This window comes from Mytilus californianus, unplaced genomic scaffold (assembly GCF_021869535.1).
Source record: "Mytilus californianus isolate M0D057914Y unplaced genomic scaffold, xbMytCali1.0.p SCAF_1, whole genome shotgun sequence".
In the NCBI taxonomy this organism is placed as follows: Eukaryota; Metazoa; Mollusca; class Bivalvia; order Mytilida; family Mytilidae; genus Mytilus; species Mytilus californianus.
Genome location: NW_026262581.1, coordinates 11,766,576 through 11,784,264, shown reverse-complemented (window position 1 = coordinate 11,784,264; position 17,689 = coordinate 11,766,576). Strand labels below are relative to the sequence as shown.

At 32.8% G+C, this 17,689-nt stretch overlaps 1 protein-coding gene and 1 long non-coding RNA gene across 2 annotated transcripts in view; both read right to left on the bottom strand.

Moving 5' to 3' along the window:
• LOC127700193 (putative Polycomb group protein ASXL2) overlaps positions 1-17,689 on the bottom strand; it is a 35,375-nt gene that overhangs the window by 9,475 nt on the left and 8,211 nt on the right. The window contains exons 6-9 of the mRNA XM_052203631.1: positions 14,694-14,860; positions 14,142-14,252; positions 9,915-10,024; positions 8,267-8,340 (exon numbers count right to left, since the gene is read on the bottom strand). Of these exons, the coding sequence (XP_052059591.1) occupies positions 8,267-8,340; positions 9,915-10,024; positions 14,142-14,252; positions 14,694-14,860 (462 nt within the window). The remainder of the gene's footprint in view (positions 1-8,266; positions 8,341-9,914; positions 10,025-14,141; positions 14,253-14,693; positions 14,861-17,689) is intronic.
• On the bottom strand, positions 650-5,964 carry LOC127702921 (uncharacterized). Its single transcript, XR_007982579.1, has 2 exons — positions 5,692-5,964; positions 650-3,529 (listed from the first exon to the last, which is right to left on the bottom strand). It is a non-coding gene; the product is annotated as an uncharacterized LOC127702921 (long non-coding RNA).

Below are 17,689 nucleotides of genomic sequence, written 5' to 3'. Positions count from 1 at the left end.
GGCCCATAATCAAAAATCTAAACACATGTTTAGATTCAGCATATCAAAGAACCCCAAGAATTCAATTTTTGTTAAAATCAAACTTAGTTTAATTTTGGACCCTTTGGACCTTAATGTAGACCAATTTAAATAAAATGCTCCGCTGGGGCGCAGCTTGATACGACCGCAGAGGTCGAACCCTGAACAGTTGGGGCAAGTATGGACACAACATTCAAGCTTGATACAGCACTGAATTTGGATTGTAATTAAATATTTGACACAGCATAGGTTTCTGACACAGAATGAAAGTGGTCTAAGAACTTAAAAATTTTCAATTTACCTATTCATACATGTGATGGACTGTGAAACTCAGATCAGGAGATTGGGACATTTTGGTCAGGAGATTAGGACTCAGATCAGGAGGTTTTTAATCGACATTAATTTTGTTGTAAATGCAACCGTGTGCTGTAAAAATGGTCTTTTAAAGTGTGTTTTCTTCAACTTTCCATCCAATTTATTATGTTTATAGTACCCTTGTACTTATAAAGTTTCTCCATCTTTATATTCTACATGTTCAATCTAACATTGTTTTTTTCCAGTATGTTCTTTAAATTTTTTACTTCATATTCTATAAAACAATCATTGCAACCAGAACATTTTTTTAGCTGTCTGCAAATAGTTTTTATTTATTTTTTTTTTCTCTTGCAAATAGTTTTTATTTGCAAACTCAGAAATTCATTCTATCTGTAAAGTTAGGGTCATAGTTATTATATAAATTTCAATTTAAGCCTTAAAAGGAAGTATAGAATCCTCAAATAATTTTCAAATTATTATTTTTTTATTTGTCCTAAGACATTTAAAATCATTTAATAACCATCCTTTTATGATTATTTGTTCAATTTATATTTTATTTATATTCTTTTAAAAATTTTCATTATTAAAAGGAAAGTAACTTAAAACAGGATAAATCAAGGGAAGTAACCCAATAAATACACAGTTTTTGTTACACAACGGCAGTTAGCCTGAGGTAAAAATCGTTGCTTACCAGTATGTTTGACACCCAAGCTGACAAGTGAAGCCATATAATTATGCATGTTAATTGATTTACAGGTAAAATATATCTTCAGGTAATGTCAGTTACACCAGATGCCTGAGATGATATGTTGGGCAGAAATTTTTCATTCATGAAAAATTTCATACACGGGATTTTTTCCTCTTCAACAGGAAGTCGGGAGGAGACCCCTGAAAACGGGATTATTGTACTCCCGTCGGGAGGTTCACATGTATGCCTATTCAAACCATATCATTATTATTTGCTTTTATATATAAATCAGAAATAACCAATTTAAAATGGAAAATGTTAAAGAAAAAAAAGGAAAAAAAAAATCCCCCCCCCCCCAATTTTTTGAACCCCCTTATGATTCACCGCCCCCAAACTCAATCCCAGCTTTCCCTTTGTGGTATGGTACCTTGCACTACAATTTCAGAGAGATTCATACACTTGAACACAAGTTATTGTCTGGAAACTAGAAAAATGCTTGTTTTTTGGCCCCTTTTTGGCCCCAAATTCCTAAACGTTTAGGGCAATTACCCCCAAACTCAATTCCAGCTTTCCCTTTGTGATATGGAACCTTGCAGTACAATTTCATAAAGATCCATACACTTACACACAAGTTATTGTCCTGAAACTAGAAAAATGCATGTTTTTTTTGCCCTTTTATGGCCCCTAATTACTAAAATTTTGAGTGAAAACCCCCAAAATCAATCCCAGCCTTCCCTTTGTGATATGGAACCTTGTAGTACAATTTCATAAAGATCCATACACTTACAAACAAGTTATTGTCATGAAACTAGAATAAAATGCTTCGCTGGGGCGCAGCTTGATACGACCGCAGAGGTCGAACCCTGAACAGTTGGGGCAAGTATGGACACAACATTCAAGCTTGATACAGCTCTGAATTTGGATTGTTATTAAATATTTGACACAGCATAGGTTTCTGACACAGAAAGAATGTGGTCTAAGAACTTGAATTTTTTTAATTTACCTATTATGGTCCAATGTCCAAAATCAAAATACATGGTTAGATTCAGCATATCAAAGAACCCCATATATTCAATTTTTGTTAAAATCAAACAAAGTTTAATTTTGGACCCCAACTTGGACAAACTTGAAAACTGGGCCCATAATCAAAAATCTAAACACATGTTTAGATTCAGCATATCAAAGAACCCCAAGAATTCAATTTTTGCTAAAATCAAACTAAGTTTAATTTTGGACCCTTTGGACCTTAATGTAGACCAATTTAAAAAACGGGACTTAAAATTAAAAATCTAAATACACGGTTAGATTTGGAATATCAAAGAACCCCAATAATTCAATTTTTGATGAAATCAAACAAAGTTTAATTTTGGACCCTTTTGACCTCAATATGAACCAATTTGATAGCGGGGCCCACAAATAAAAAATCTAAATTCATGGTTAGATTCAGCATATCAAAGAACCCCATATATTCAATTTTTGTTGAAATCAAAAAAAGTTTAATTTTGGACCCCAACTTGGACCAACTTGAAAACTGGGCCCATAATCAAAAATCTAAACACATGTTTAGATTCAGCATATCAAAGAACCCCAAGAATTCAATTTTTGATAAAATCAAACTAAGTTTAATTTTGGACCGTTTGGACCTCAATGACGACCAATTTAAAAAACGGGACCCAAATTAAAAATCTAAAAACATGGTTAGATTTGGCATATCAAAGAACCCCAATAATTCAATTTTCGATGAAATCAAACAAAGTTTAATTTTGGACCCTTTTGACCTCAATATGAACCAATTTGATAGCGGGGCCTACAAATAAAAAATCTAAATACATGGTTAGATTCAGCATATAAAAGAACCTCATATATTCAATTTTTGTTGAAATCAAACAAAGTTTAATTTTGGACCCCAATTTGGACCAACTTGAAAACTGGGCCCATAATCAAAAATCTACATACATGTTTAGATTCAGCATATCAAAGAACCCCATATATTCAATTTTTGTTGAAATCAAACAAAGTTTAAATACTGGACCCTATCTTGGACCAACTTGAAAACTGGGCCCATAATCAAAAATCTAAACACATGTTTAGATTCAGCAAATCAAAGAACCCCAAGAATTCAATTTTTGTTAAAATCAAACTAAGTTTAATTTTGGACCCTTTGGAACTCAATGTAGACCAATTTAAAAAACAGGACCCAAAATTAAAAACCTAAATACACGGTTAGATTTGGAATATCAAAGAACCCCAATAATTCAATTTTAGATGAAATCAAACAAAGTTTAATTTTGGACCCATTTGACCTCAATATGAACCAATTAGATAACGGGGTCCACAAATAAAAAATCTAAATACATGGTTAGATTCAGCATATCAAAGAACCCCATATATTCAATTTTTGTTGAAATCAAACAAAGTTTAATTTTGGACCCCAATTTGGACCAACTTGAAAACTGGGCCAAAAATCAAAAATCTAAATACATGTTTAGATTCAGCATATCAAAGAACCTCATATATTCAATTTTTGCTAAAATCAAACAAAGTTTAATTTTGGACCCTTTGGACATTAATGTAGACCAATTTGAAAACTGGACCCAAAATTAAAAATCTAAATACACTGTTAGATTCGGCATAACAAATAAATAAATGTGATCAAAGATTTTACAAATCTAATGCGCCATACTGTGCAATTAAAGATTACTTCTTGAAATTTTTCAATATTTGAAATTTGAAAAAAAAAAAATATTTGAAGAATAATTCTTTTTAATTTCTGAAATCTGAAATGAGAAAAAATTGGCCCCCCCACAATTTCTTTTTATCCCCCCCCCCCCCCCCTTTTTCCCCCAAAAAAATTCTTTCCCTCAAGATATGGTCATAATCTCAATTCAAATTTCCAATGGAGTTGGCAACCATAATTACCCATTTAAATTTACCATAGTGCTAACTTAATCTATTTTATAATAGAATTAATAAAAATAAAGTGTCAAATCTTTCATATGGATTTTTTTGTAAAAAAAAAAGATGAAAACATTTGCAGATATTTTTACTGGTCTTCCTTTATAAATATGCATTTCTTTAAACATAATTTAAAAGCAGTGTAAGGGAAGTAACCAAAACGTTGTATTTGGATTACCTCCCTTACACTGTTTTAGATTATCTTTATTGTTCATTAACCATTACTTTATACATAATTTAAAAGCAGTGTAAGGGAGATAATTTCAATGATGTATTTGATTTATCTCCCTTACACTGCTTTAAATTATGTTTTGTACTAAAGTATTTGTCCATTAACCAGGACAACCTTGTTTTTCCCCCTTTTTTGCCCCTAATTCCTAAACGGTTTGAGCCATAACCCCCCAAAGCAAATCCTAACCATCCCTTTGTGGTATGGAAACTTGTAGTATAATTTCAGAGAGATCCATACACCGTTCCACAGTTATTGTCTGGAAACTAGAAAATGCTCATTTTTGGCCCCTTTTTGGCCCCTAATTCCTTAACTGTTGGTACCATAACCCCCAAAATCAATCCCAACCTTCCTTTTGTGGTATTTAACCTAATGGTCAAATTTCAAAAAGATCCATTCACTTAAACTAAAGTTAGAGTGCGAAAACCAATATGTATTCGGACGACGACGCCGGACGACGACGACGCCGGACGACGACGACGACGACGACGACGACGACGACGACGCCAACGTCATACCAATATACGACCACAAAATTTTTTTGCGGTCGTATAAAAATGCTTGTTTTTTGCCCCTTTTTGGCCCCTAATTCCTAATATTTGGAGGAAATTACCCCAAAAATCAATCCCAGTATTCCCTTTGTGAAATGGAACCTTGTAGTACAATTTCATAAAGATCCATACACTTACAAGCAAGTTATTGTCATGAAACTAGAAAAATGCTTGTTTTTTGCCCCTTTTTGGCCCCTAATTCCTAAAATTTGGAGACAATTACCCCCAAAATCAATCCCAGCATTCCCTTTGTGATATGGAACATTGTGGTACAATGTCAGAGAGATCCATACACTTACACACAAGTTATGTCTGGAAGTTACAAAAATGCTTATTTTTGGCCCCTTTTGGCCCCTTTTGGCCCCTAATTCCTTAACTGTTAGTACCATAACCCCCAAAATCAATCCCCACCTTCCTTTTGTGGTATTGAACCTTATGGTAAAATTTCAATGAGATCCATTCACTTAAACTAAAGTTAGAGTGCGAAAACTAATGTGTATTCGGACGACGACGCCGGACGACGACGACGACGACGACGACGACGACGACGACAACGACGACGACGCCAACGTCATACCAATATACGACCACAAAAATTTTTTTGCGGTCGTATAAAAACAGGACCCAAAATTAAAAATCTAAATACACAGTTAGATTTGGCATATCAAAGAACCCCAATAATTCAATTTTAGATGAAATCAAACAAAGTTTAATTTTGGACCCTTTTGACCTCAATATGAACCAATTTGATAACGGGGTCCACAAATAAAAAATCTAAATACATGGTTTGATTCAGCATATCAAAGAACCCCATATATTCAATTTTTGTTGAAATCAAACAAAGTTTAATTTTGGACCCCAATTTGGACCAACTTGAAAACTGGGCCAAAAATCAAAAATCTAAATACATGTTTAGATTCAGTATATCAAAGAACCTCATATATTCAATTTTTGCTAAAATCAAACAAAGTTTAATTTTGGACCCTTTGGACCTTAATGTAGACCAATTTGAAAACTGGACCCAAAATTAAAAATCTAAATACACTGTAAGATTCGGCATAACAAATAAATAAATGTGATCAAAGATTTTACAAATCTAATGCACCATACTGTGCAATTAAAGATTACTTCTTGAAATTTTTCAATATTTGAAATTTGAAAAAAAAATAATATTTGAAGAATAATTCTTTTTAATTTCTGAAATCTGAAATAAGGAAAAAATTGACCCCCCACAATTTCTTTTTATCCCCCCCCTTTTTCCCCCAAAAAAATTCTTTCCCTCAAGATATGGTCATAATCTCAATTCAAATTTCCAATGGAGTTGGCAACCATAATTACCCATTTAAATTTACCAAAGTGCTAACTTAATCTATTTTATAATAGAATTAAAAATATAGTGTCAAATCTTTCATATGGATTTTTTTGTAAAAAAAAAAGATGCAACATTTGCAGATATTTTTACTGGTCTTCCTTTATAAATATGCATTTCTTTAAACATAATTTAAAAGCAGTGTAAGGGAAGTAACCAAAACGTTGTATTTGGATTACCTCCCTTACACTGTTTTAAATTATCTTTATTGTTCATTAACCATTACTTTATACATAATTTAAAAGCAGTGTAAGGGAGATAATTTCAATGATGAATTTGATTTATCTCCCTTACACTGCTTTAAATTATGTTTTGTACTAAAGTATTTGTCCATTAACCAGGACAACCTTGTTTTTCCCCCTTTTTTGCCCCTAATTCCTAAACGGTTTGAGCCATAACCCCCCAAAGCAAATCCTAACAATCCCTTTGTGGTATGGAAACTTGTAGTATAATTTCAGAGAGATCCATACACTGTTCCACAGTTATTGTCTGGAAACTAGAAAATGCTTATTTTTGGCCCCTTTTTGGCCCCTAATTCCTTAATGGTTGGTACAATAACCCCCAAAATCAATCCCAACCTTCCTTTTGTGGTATTTAACCTTATGGTCAAATTTCAAAAAGATCAATTCATTTAAACTAAAGTTAGAGTGCGAAAACCAGTGTGTATTCGGACGACGACGCCGGACGACGACGACGACGACGCCAACGTCATACCAATATACGACCACAAAATTTTTTTGCGGTCGTATAAAAACTCATCATTAAATAACTTTTTGATATAATAATTAACCAATTTTTCCATTTGTAAAGGGCATAACTCTAGAACGGTAAAAGTGACACCACCCAATTTTGAACTTGATCTGTATTATGTGGTAATAAGCATTGTGTATAAGTTTCATAACATTTGGTTGAGGCAAACTAAAGTTAGAGAACGGAAACGAAAAATTCAGCAATTTTTATGTTTATTAAGGGGCATAACTCAAGAACGGTAAAAGTGACGCCACCCAATTTCGAACTTGATCTGTATTATGTGGTAATAAGCATTGTGAATAAGTTTCATAACATTTATTTGAGGCAAACTAAAGTTAGAGAACGGAAACGATAAACTCAGCAATTTTTATGTTTATAAAGGGGCATAACTCAAGAACCGTTATCGTGACGGCACACAATTTAAAACTTGATCTGTGTTTTGTAGTAATAAGCATTGTGTATAAGTTTCATAACATTTGGTTGAGGCAAACTAAAGTATGAGAACGGAAACCAATTTTGGGACGTACGGACATACAGACGTACAGACGGACAAGGGTAAAACAATGCTACTGCGGGGGCATAAAAAATCTACGTATCAAGTGAATTCATCATTGTTTACAGTATACAAGTCATACAAGTGCATGGTGGACAGATGATAAAAATCTAAAACATTTTCTGAATTTCGTTTTTCAGAAAACAAATCATAAAATTCCATGCAAATTTGTGTTAAGTATATATCCCACTTGTTCTTCATAATGGCCTGAAATGCATCATTGATCTTAGAGAGTAGACAGAGGAACAAGAAAGTCATATAAGCTAATTTTAGTAGGTACATTATTGTTAATAAGTATCAACAACATGAAAGTGACAGTGCACTTGATATGAAAAATATCATGTGGTGTACATCATAATATTATAAAATTCATGCTCAATTATGTTATCTTTCTCTTTCATACAAGTTAAGAATGTTTGATGAATATTTTATATTAAGACAGTAGATGCACATATATCAGATTTGAAAATCAAATCAATGCATTATATAACCACTATATGAGTGGACACGTATAAATAAAGCCTTCCATGTTATTAGTTATCTCATTAAAATCCATATAATTGATATCTTAAAACTCTTGAAATGAAATTCATGAATTGAAGATTTTTAAAAGCAAATACTTGAACTTTTCAGAATAGGTTAATTTAGAATTTTGGTAGCGAAACAGGTAAAACTGCTATTCTCTTTATTTCAAGACATCTGTCAATAATCCAATTATAGCTGAAAAAAATACTATGTTGGCAAAATGTCTATCTCATTACTAATGAATCTTTAGCACTGACTTATATTCAGTTCAAAATGTGAAATAAATGAAAACCAGTGTTTAAAATTTACTAACCATCTGCTAATCTTTGCGTCCATTCTTGACATGCTTTGGCAAAAAATTCATTATTAAAAGCTGTACAACTTAACCTACAAAAGAAATATAAATATAAAATTAGTATTTTCATGAAACTGCTATAATCTAAATAAAGTAGCTATGTAATACCATTGGCTATTCGTTAGGTCATTGTTTTTCATGATGATGTACATTTCGTCCAATGCAACCGACATATGTGATTTCTTCAATTATGATTTCTTCAATGATACACAAAACACTCTCACATCTCCTTTTTGTCATATTTCATTACATTCCAAAGCGTACAAAAAGTTTTAAATGTCTGATGTTAAAGTTTGACACTGGAACAGTTCATATGACGTCATACTAGTATGTGCAAAAGGCTAGATCAAGGATTCGCGGAATTTTTTATTCAACACAATGAGAGTGTTGACTATAAGAGGAATGTGTTTAACAACTCCTGAGAATTTGATATTGCTTGATATAAACTCTCATTATTCCATATAAATAGTAATGATAAACTCCTCAAAGGCTTGTTTATTATTATGTTGAAATTAAATAAATCAAGTTGATATAAAGCAGTATCCAATTCTCACTCGTTATGAAACCTATAATTATCATTTTTTTTAAAATGCAACAAAAACTGTTGTTTATCACATAAATCATACACTTCTCAAACAGTTTTCTTCAAAATGGTAATTCAATTAAATTAAACTATTAGACTTATGTCTATTTCAATAAAAGAAGAATGTGTCCATTGGACACAGATGCACCTGCTTGTAAATATACGGCAAATTCAGCAATTTTCCCATTAATAAAGGGACATAACTTGAGAACGGTGAAAATGATGCCACACAAAATCGAACTTGACCTGTGTTTGGTGGTATTAAGCATTGTTTATAAGTTTAATAACATTTGGATGAGGCAAAGTAAATAAAAAGAGTGGGAAAACAATAAATTCAGCATTTTGTTCCTGTATAAAGGGACTTAACTCCAGAACCATGAAAATGACGCCACCCAAATTTGAACTTGATCTGTGTTTGGTGGTATTAAGCATTGTATTTAAGTTTCAGAACATTTGGTTCAAGCAAAGTAAAGTTAGTGTGTGAAAATGACAACTTCAGCATTTTTTTCCTTTATAGAGGGACATAACTCCAGAATGATAAAAGTGACACCACTCAAATTTGAACTTGTTGTGTGTTTGGTGGTAATAAGCTTTGTGTTTCATAACATTTAAGGTCAAGGGAAAGTATGTTGGAGAACGGAAACCAATTTCTGTATGTACGTACAGGCGGACAATGGTAAACCTTAATGCCCCCTCCGCCACAGTGGGGCCATAAAGTAGTTGAATAAGCTTAATTAGGCTGGTTATATCTTACTCCCATATAAGTTTTCTATCATTTTAAAAGTTTGTCTCTCTTGTTCTTTAGAGATCGTAAAAAGTTTTCCATGCACTATGGTTATTCTCTACATGCATTTTTATGGTTATGGTGTATTTTTCTTGCATAAGTTCTTTCAGCTAATTAAATACTTATAATTTTTATCAATCTGTATCTAGGAAAAGGAATATGATTGAAGTAACAAAATCACTGGCTATTCAGTGTAAAGTTACATTGTAAGGGATGAAATTACTTTAACTGGTATCTACCTCATTCCACTGTCTTTGCCTATACATCTATCACATTCAGGTAACAGTTGAAGTAATTTGTACTGGTAATTTGGTGGTAACAAATCAAAGGTATGTCGATCAATCAAAGTCTGAAACATAAAAAAGATTTAAAATACATTTCATATTTAAAGTAAGCTTATAAGATAATAAAAATACAAAAAAGATAAACAACAAGGTTAAGTAGCTATGGTTTGAAGTGGGTCAGGAATATTATTAATCTAAGATGATTTATTTATAAATTAGACAAAAGGAAAATGCATGAGTAAATGGTCACATTGTATAGCCCAATTTGAAAAAGTGTTGTGCAAAATACCAAGAAATTGTGATTTGGAGTTGCTGTGGAAATGAATTATCTTATGGTTGTGGCATATTTCACACATAAGAAATATTTAACGTGTCACACTGAAAGGAATATGATAGGAATATGTGATACCACATTTGTTAATTTGGTTGGGCTACGTTGCAATTTTAAAGAAACTTGAGATAACATGCTATTTGTAGGGTAAAAAAATACAAGCAAAGGACGACTACCTTATCTACTTTCAGCTATTTGAGATGTGGTCTACAAAGGAGCCAGTGTGCACTCATGTAATGACAACAAAATAAGTCACGCAAAGAGAAGTTTACCATAGGAGAAATAGTGATAACTAATTATGAAACCTAAAATTAAAATGCTTTGTTTATCATTATATGTGGTACAACACAGGGTTAGAGTCTCAAGCCATAAGCCTGAAAGTTTTCATACTTGGTAGGATTGTTTGCCATTATGATTACTTTACAAAATGTACCATCTTCTTATTTGACAATTTTTGAATGAGTTATTGGACTTTAACCATTAAGGGTCTATTGCAGCTGGTTGACTCCTTGTGAAAACAACTCATTTTAAACCAAAGGTCTGAAAACTTTCATTCTTAGTAAGATTGTTTGTTATTATTGTTTTGTTGATAGTACTTTGTCATCTTTTTGATTGGCAATTTTTGAGGTAATTTTGTGACTTTTATCATTTTTGCCTATTGTAACAAAATGACTAAGAGACAGAAGCATTTCTTTTTACCCCTGAAATTGTCTTACAATTTGGTCACCACTGAGTGCAGCTTCACATAAAAATCTAGCATTCTGCCAAAAATTTCAACAAAATCCTAAAATTTCAAAAAGGCATACAAGGGAAAAAAAGGGAAAAAAAATCCCTCCCCCAAATTTTTTGAACCCCCTTATAATTCATCACCCCCAAACTCAATCCCAGCCTTCCCTTTGTGGCAGGTACCTTGCAGTACAATTTCAGAGAGATCCATACACTTGAACACAAGTTATAGTCTGGAAACTAGAAAAATGCTTGTTTTTAGGCCCCTTTTTGGCCCCAAATTCCTAAACATTTAGGGCAATTACCCCCAAACTCAAACCCAGCTTTCCCTTTGTGATATGGAACCTTGTAGTACAATTTCATTAAGATACATACACTTACACACAAGTTATTGTCCGGAAACTAGAATAAAATGCTCCGCAGGGCGCAGCTTGATACGACCGCAGAGGTCGAACCCTGAACAGTTGGGGCAAGTATGGACACAACATTCAAGCTTGATACAGCTCTGAATTTCGATTGTGATTAAATATTTGACACAGCATAGGTTTCTGACACAGAATGAATGTGGTCTAAGAACTTAAAAAATTTAAATTGGACATTCACCTATTATGGTCCAATATCCAAAATCTAAATACATGGTTAGATTCAGCATATCAAAGAACCCCAAGAATTCAATTTTTGATGAAATCAAACAAAGTTTTATTTTAGACCCTTTTGACCTCAATGTGGACAAAGTTGATAACGGGGCCCAAAAATCAAAAATCTAAATACATGGTTAGATTCAGCATATCAAAGAACCCCATATATTCAATTTTTGTTGAAATCAAACAAAGTTTAATTTTGGACCCCGATTTGGACCAACTTGAAAACTGGGCCCATAATCAAAAATCTAAATACATGTTTAGATTCAGCATATCAAAGAACCCTAAAAATTCAATTTTTGTTAAAATCAAACTAAGTTTAATTTTGGACCCTTTTGACCTTAATGTAGACCAATTTGAAAACGGAACCAAAAATTAAGAATCTAAATACACGGTTAGATTCGGCATATCAAAGAACCCCAATAATTCAATTTTTGATGAAATCAAACAAAGTTAAATTTTGGACCCTTTGGACCTCAATGTGGACCAATTTAAAAACGGGGCCCAAAATCCAAAAACTTAATACACGGTTAGATTCAGCATATTAGAGAACCCCAAGAATTCAAGAATAAAACCCCATTGAAATTGATCAAGAAATAAGCAATTTATACGAAGTATCTTCTTTTGCACAATACTGTGCAATTGAATATTTCTTGCTATTGCGCAATACTGTACAATTGACAATTTCTTGCTATTGCGCAATATTGTGCTATTGGATATTTCTTGCTATTGCGAAATACTGTGCAATTGAAGATTTCTTGCTATTGCGCAATACTGTGCAATTGAAGATTTCTTGCTATTGTGCAATACTGTGCAATTGAAAATTTCTTGCTATTGCACAATACTTATTATATAATAATTTACACATCCTGTTTGGTGTGTATCTCCTACCATATCATTATTATTTGCTTTTAAATATAAATCAGAAATAACCAACTTAAAATGGAAAATTTTAAAAGAAAAAAAAAAGGAAAAAAATAAGAAAAAAAAAATCCCCCCCCCCCCAAATTTTTTGAATCCCCTTATGATTCATCACCCCCAAACTCAATCCCAGCCTTCCCTTTGAGGTATGGTACCTTGCAGTACAATTTCAGAGAGATCCATACACTTGAACACAAGTTATTGTCTGGAAACTAAAAAAATGCTTATTTTTGGCCCCTTTTTGGCCCCCAATTCCTAAACGTTTAGGGCAATTACCCCCAAACTCAATATCAGCTTTCCCTTTGTGATATGGAACCATGTAGTACAATTTCAGAAATATCCAAACACTTACACACAAGTTATTGTCATGAAACTAGAAAAATGCTTGTTTTTGCCCCTTTTTTGGCCCCTAATTCCTAAAATTTTGAGGCAATTACCCCCAAAATCAATTACATCCTTCCCTTTGTGGTATGGAACCTTGTGGTACAATGTCAGAGAGATCCATACACTTACACACAAGTTATTGTCTGGAAGTTACAAAAATGCTTATTTTTGGCCCCTTTTTGGCCCCTAATTCCATAACTGTTGGTACCATAACCCCCAAAATCAATCCCAACCTTCCTTTCGTGGTATTGAACCTTATGGTAAAATTTCATGGAGATCCATTCACTTAAACTAAAGTTAGAGTGCGAAAACCAATGTGTCTTCGGACGACGCCGGACGACGACGACGACGCCAACGTCATACCAATATACGACCAAAAAATTTTCAATTTTTGCGGTCGTATAAAAATGCTTGTTTTGCCCCTTTTTGGCCCCTTATTCCTTAAATTTTGAGGCAATTACCCCCAAAATCAATCCCAGCCTTCTCTTTGTGGTTTTGTACCTTGCAGTACAATTTCAGAGAGATCCATACACTTGAACACAAGTTATTGTCTGGAAACTAGAAAAATGCTTATTTTTGGCCCCTTATTCCTAAACGTTTTAGTGCAATTACCCCCAAACTCAATTCCAGCTTTCCCTTTGTGATATGGAACCTTGTAGTACAATTTCAGAAAGATCCATACACTTGCACACAAGTTATTTATCATGAAACTAGAAAAATGCTTGTTTTTTGCCCCTAATTCCTAAAATTTTGAGGCAATTATCCCCCAAAATCAATCCCAGCATTCCCTTTGTGATATGGAACCTTGTGGTACAATGTCAGAGAGATCCATACACTAACACACAAGTTATGTCTGGAAGTTACAAAAATGCTTATTTTTGGCCCCTTTTTCCTTAACTGTTGGTACAATAACCCCCAAAATCAATCCCAACCTTCCTTTTGTGGTATTGAACCTTATGGTAAAATTTCATAGAGATCCATTCACTTAAACTAAAGTTAGAGTGCGAAAACCAATGTGTCTTCGGACGACGATGACGACGCCAACATCATACCAATATACGACCGAAAATTTTGCGGTCGTATAAAAGCAAGGAATGACATGTAATGTGTCAAGCAGTTTTCTCCAGCCTAGTATTGAGACTATATTCTTCCTTTCTTCAGCTAAGCTGAGTAACCTACCCTAAGATTTGTTGTTACAAGGATCGAATCAGGAGTTTCTAAGTCTATACAACCTTCTTTTGTTTGGGCAATTTGAGCAGCATGGCTTAATTTCTTTGTTCTTTTCCTTGGCTGGAAGAAAATTTAGATAATATATTAATCATAAATAAGCTTCGTACCTATTCTTATTTTTAAAACATTGGTAGTAACTGAAATAATTGTCTTTTACTGAAAATTTGTGTCATGTACATTGGAATTAGTTTAATAATATGTTTTCTTCATTTACAATTTTTAGTGTAAAATAATTAAAAAAATGACATCAAAGTATTTAGTTTATACAGCAGTTTTTATTACTAAATTTTTTTATTCGTACAATACCACACAGCAAACACATTAATAATATATAGGCTAGAGGAGGAACTAAATCCTTGAAAGAGAAGATGTCATCACCTAAGTTTACAACGGAATAAATGGACAAATACGCATAAACAAAGAATGTCTTTGTACTGGAAATAATTCGCAATGGTCATGCAAGCTAAATGAGCTACAAAAGTAATACAAATAATACGCTACCCTCATACTAAAACCAGGAATACCAGCTAAAATTTCCCTCATTGTCTGTGGTCTCTGAGATTGTGAGCTATCTGTTTCCGAGTCTTCTGAGTTTTGATTACCATTCTGTTGTGGTATATCATCAGTAACATCAATTATAATTTCTTCCTTTGGTTCTTCTTTTTTCTCTATAAATTGAAATTTAGGAATGCATTGGAGACAGCTAATTCTCTATATTACATTTGATTTCACTCTAACATATACATTCACAGACAATATATCATTCTTGTACGATTTTTAGTCACTTATATCCACTGTACCAATAGAATCATAGTGAACAGGAAATTTTCAAATACAATCCTGTTGAACAAATCTATTGTATCAGGTCAAATAACTCATATATATATAAGGAGTTTCAAACAACTTCCTGTACACATCAGTGTGAATGATATTGGTTGATAACTAAAGAAATGATTCCATAAACTATGTATCTTTTGTTGAAAATGATCATGAAAAGTAACAAGTTTTAATAATAATATAGGCAGGGATCTCCACGGATGAAAATTTAACTATGGAGGAACTTTCACCATGACAAAACCCTGTGTCTACCCCGTGTCGTGATCGAAAGTATTTCAATCCTCAATTTTTATGTAAGGAATGGTGAACAGACTGATATATTGCTTACTATATTTATTTCATTATAGAATAACCAATATTTTCATTAATTGTCATTTGTAACTATTTCAATGTCAAGCCTGCATGGCTCCTGTTTAGTCAAGAATGGCCACAAACTATACTTAAGGTCCCAAGTCTTTTTCTTGCTATTTTGGTAATTGTTTAGGACTTAAAAATCGGGCGGATCTTTTTTTCACTGTCAAATTCAGAAGTCAATCTCATGAACTGGTATTGACGATTTGCAGCATCAACAACAAGAACAGGGTTCTCACTAGGAATTTTTCATGGTGAGTCCTGGGACTCATCACTTTTAGAAATGGTGAGTCCCACTAAATTTTGATGAGTCCAGGATGTCTTAATGAAATATGACGAATTAAAACTAAAACGACGCGTGTTGGATTGGTAGTTTTTATTATATCAATAAAATTTATGATCTCTTAATAGTTTTTTTTCATTACAACATATATAACAGACTTCTTCCTATGTCTATCAATTCTTGGTGTAGTGGATCATTGACTCTTGGTCTTTTACTTGGAACTGATGATTCAATGTCATCAGGTTTCCTTTTGAAGAAGGACTTTAACTTTGACTGACTCATTGTGATACTGATGTCATTTTGTTAGACAAGCTAGTACCCAGTTCATTATTATTAATTAATTTTAATTATATTAAATAAGGGACTTGTTATCTTATAACTGAGTTAATAATCACTTTGATGTTTTTATCATTATAATTATTATAGTCTTTAATAAAAACAAGCAAATCTAATGTGAACACTGTTCATGATACTGATTTTGCTTAATCATTTTTTAATCCGATCTGTTTCAATTTCAAAACATTTTTCACCTTTGTTTACGATCGCGATGTTTAACATGCACAATACGAGAAAATGTTAAGAGTAAAATTATTTTTAACCGTAAATTTTTTATATCTTCACTGTTCTACAATCTATTTTATGCAAAAATATTGATCTACGCATCACGTTAATTTTTCAACGTCGACTCCCGGTTCAGTTTCTTGTCAACAAAGTCGGAGATCATGAATCTCTAAGGCAAAAGGATGTGTTTGGGACTCAGGCGATACAATGCGGACGCGTCCCAGGGACTCAGGGGTTTCAAAAATGACGAGTCCAGCTCGATTTTCATGCGTCCAGGATGCGTATATGCGTTTTAACGAGAACCCTGAAGAAGTTTCATACCTGTTTTGTAAAACATTGAATAAAGATTTCGAGGGCAAACTTTTACAACTTAAAATGGTTTTAATGACTTTCATAGTAATAGACTATGCAACATACATCTTTAGATTCTGAATGTAACTGGATGTATTCATTTGATTGTAAGCTACGAAATGAATTCGGAATTAAGATACGCAATTTCTTCATATTATCAAGTTGCAGTTAATATTCATGTATTCTATTTACTTGTAAAATTGTAAAGTGATTCAGTAATATTGATAATTGCTGTACTTGTGTTATTTGGTATGAAATTATGTTCTGTTTTACATCTTATTTTGTACTCATTTAAAAAGGGGGATGCTGATTGCATGAGTCAATATATAAACTGTTAATACAGAGATATGTCTCGCCTATTTGTTATTTTGATAATGCAAATGTTGAAATTAAAATAGCAATACTTTAACAGTTGTGCAAATATTCAAAGTCAATGTGTCATGACTGAAGGTACAGGGCTAAACAATCTCCATGGAAATGAGATGTGCCAATGCTAAAACAACTGCAAACCAAATACAATTGACTTGTCTATCTTGATAAAGTGTTCTCCTGTCAGATGTGTTGATCTACCTGTACAAGTGATTAGCGATCTTAAGGCGGATATCCCTCAGGGTTTTACAACTGTAATCAAGAGGATCCTTTAGATTATAATACAATAAGGATTATGCAATTACATACAATTGTTTATAATAGCTAAGAATAAACAGCTGCGCCACAAGCGCATGATACACCCGTTGTTTTGTGTGTGAGGTTTTATGCAATAATATCATAAATCGTTTCTGAGATACGGCGCAACAAGTGATATAACTCTAAAATAAAATTTTGAATCATCACCAAAAAGTATACAGATCTTTAGATTAATATAATTAAGAAGTTGGTAAAGTTTTAAGCAATAATCATAAATTGTTTTTGAGATATGGCGTGACAAGTGAAACCCCCCCCCCCCCCTTTTTTTTACAAAAAACTCAATAACTCTAAAATAAAATTTTGAATCATCACCAAAAAGTATACAGATCTTTAGATTAATATAACTAAGAAGTGTGTAAAGTTTTAAGCAATAATCATAAATCGTTTTTGAGATACAGAGCGACGTGAAAAAAAACACCCCCCTGTT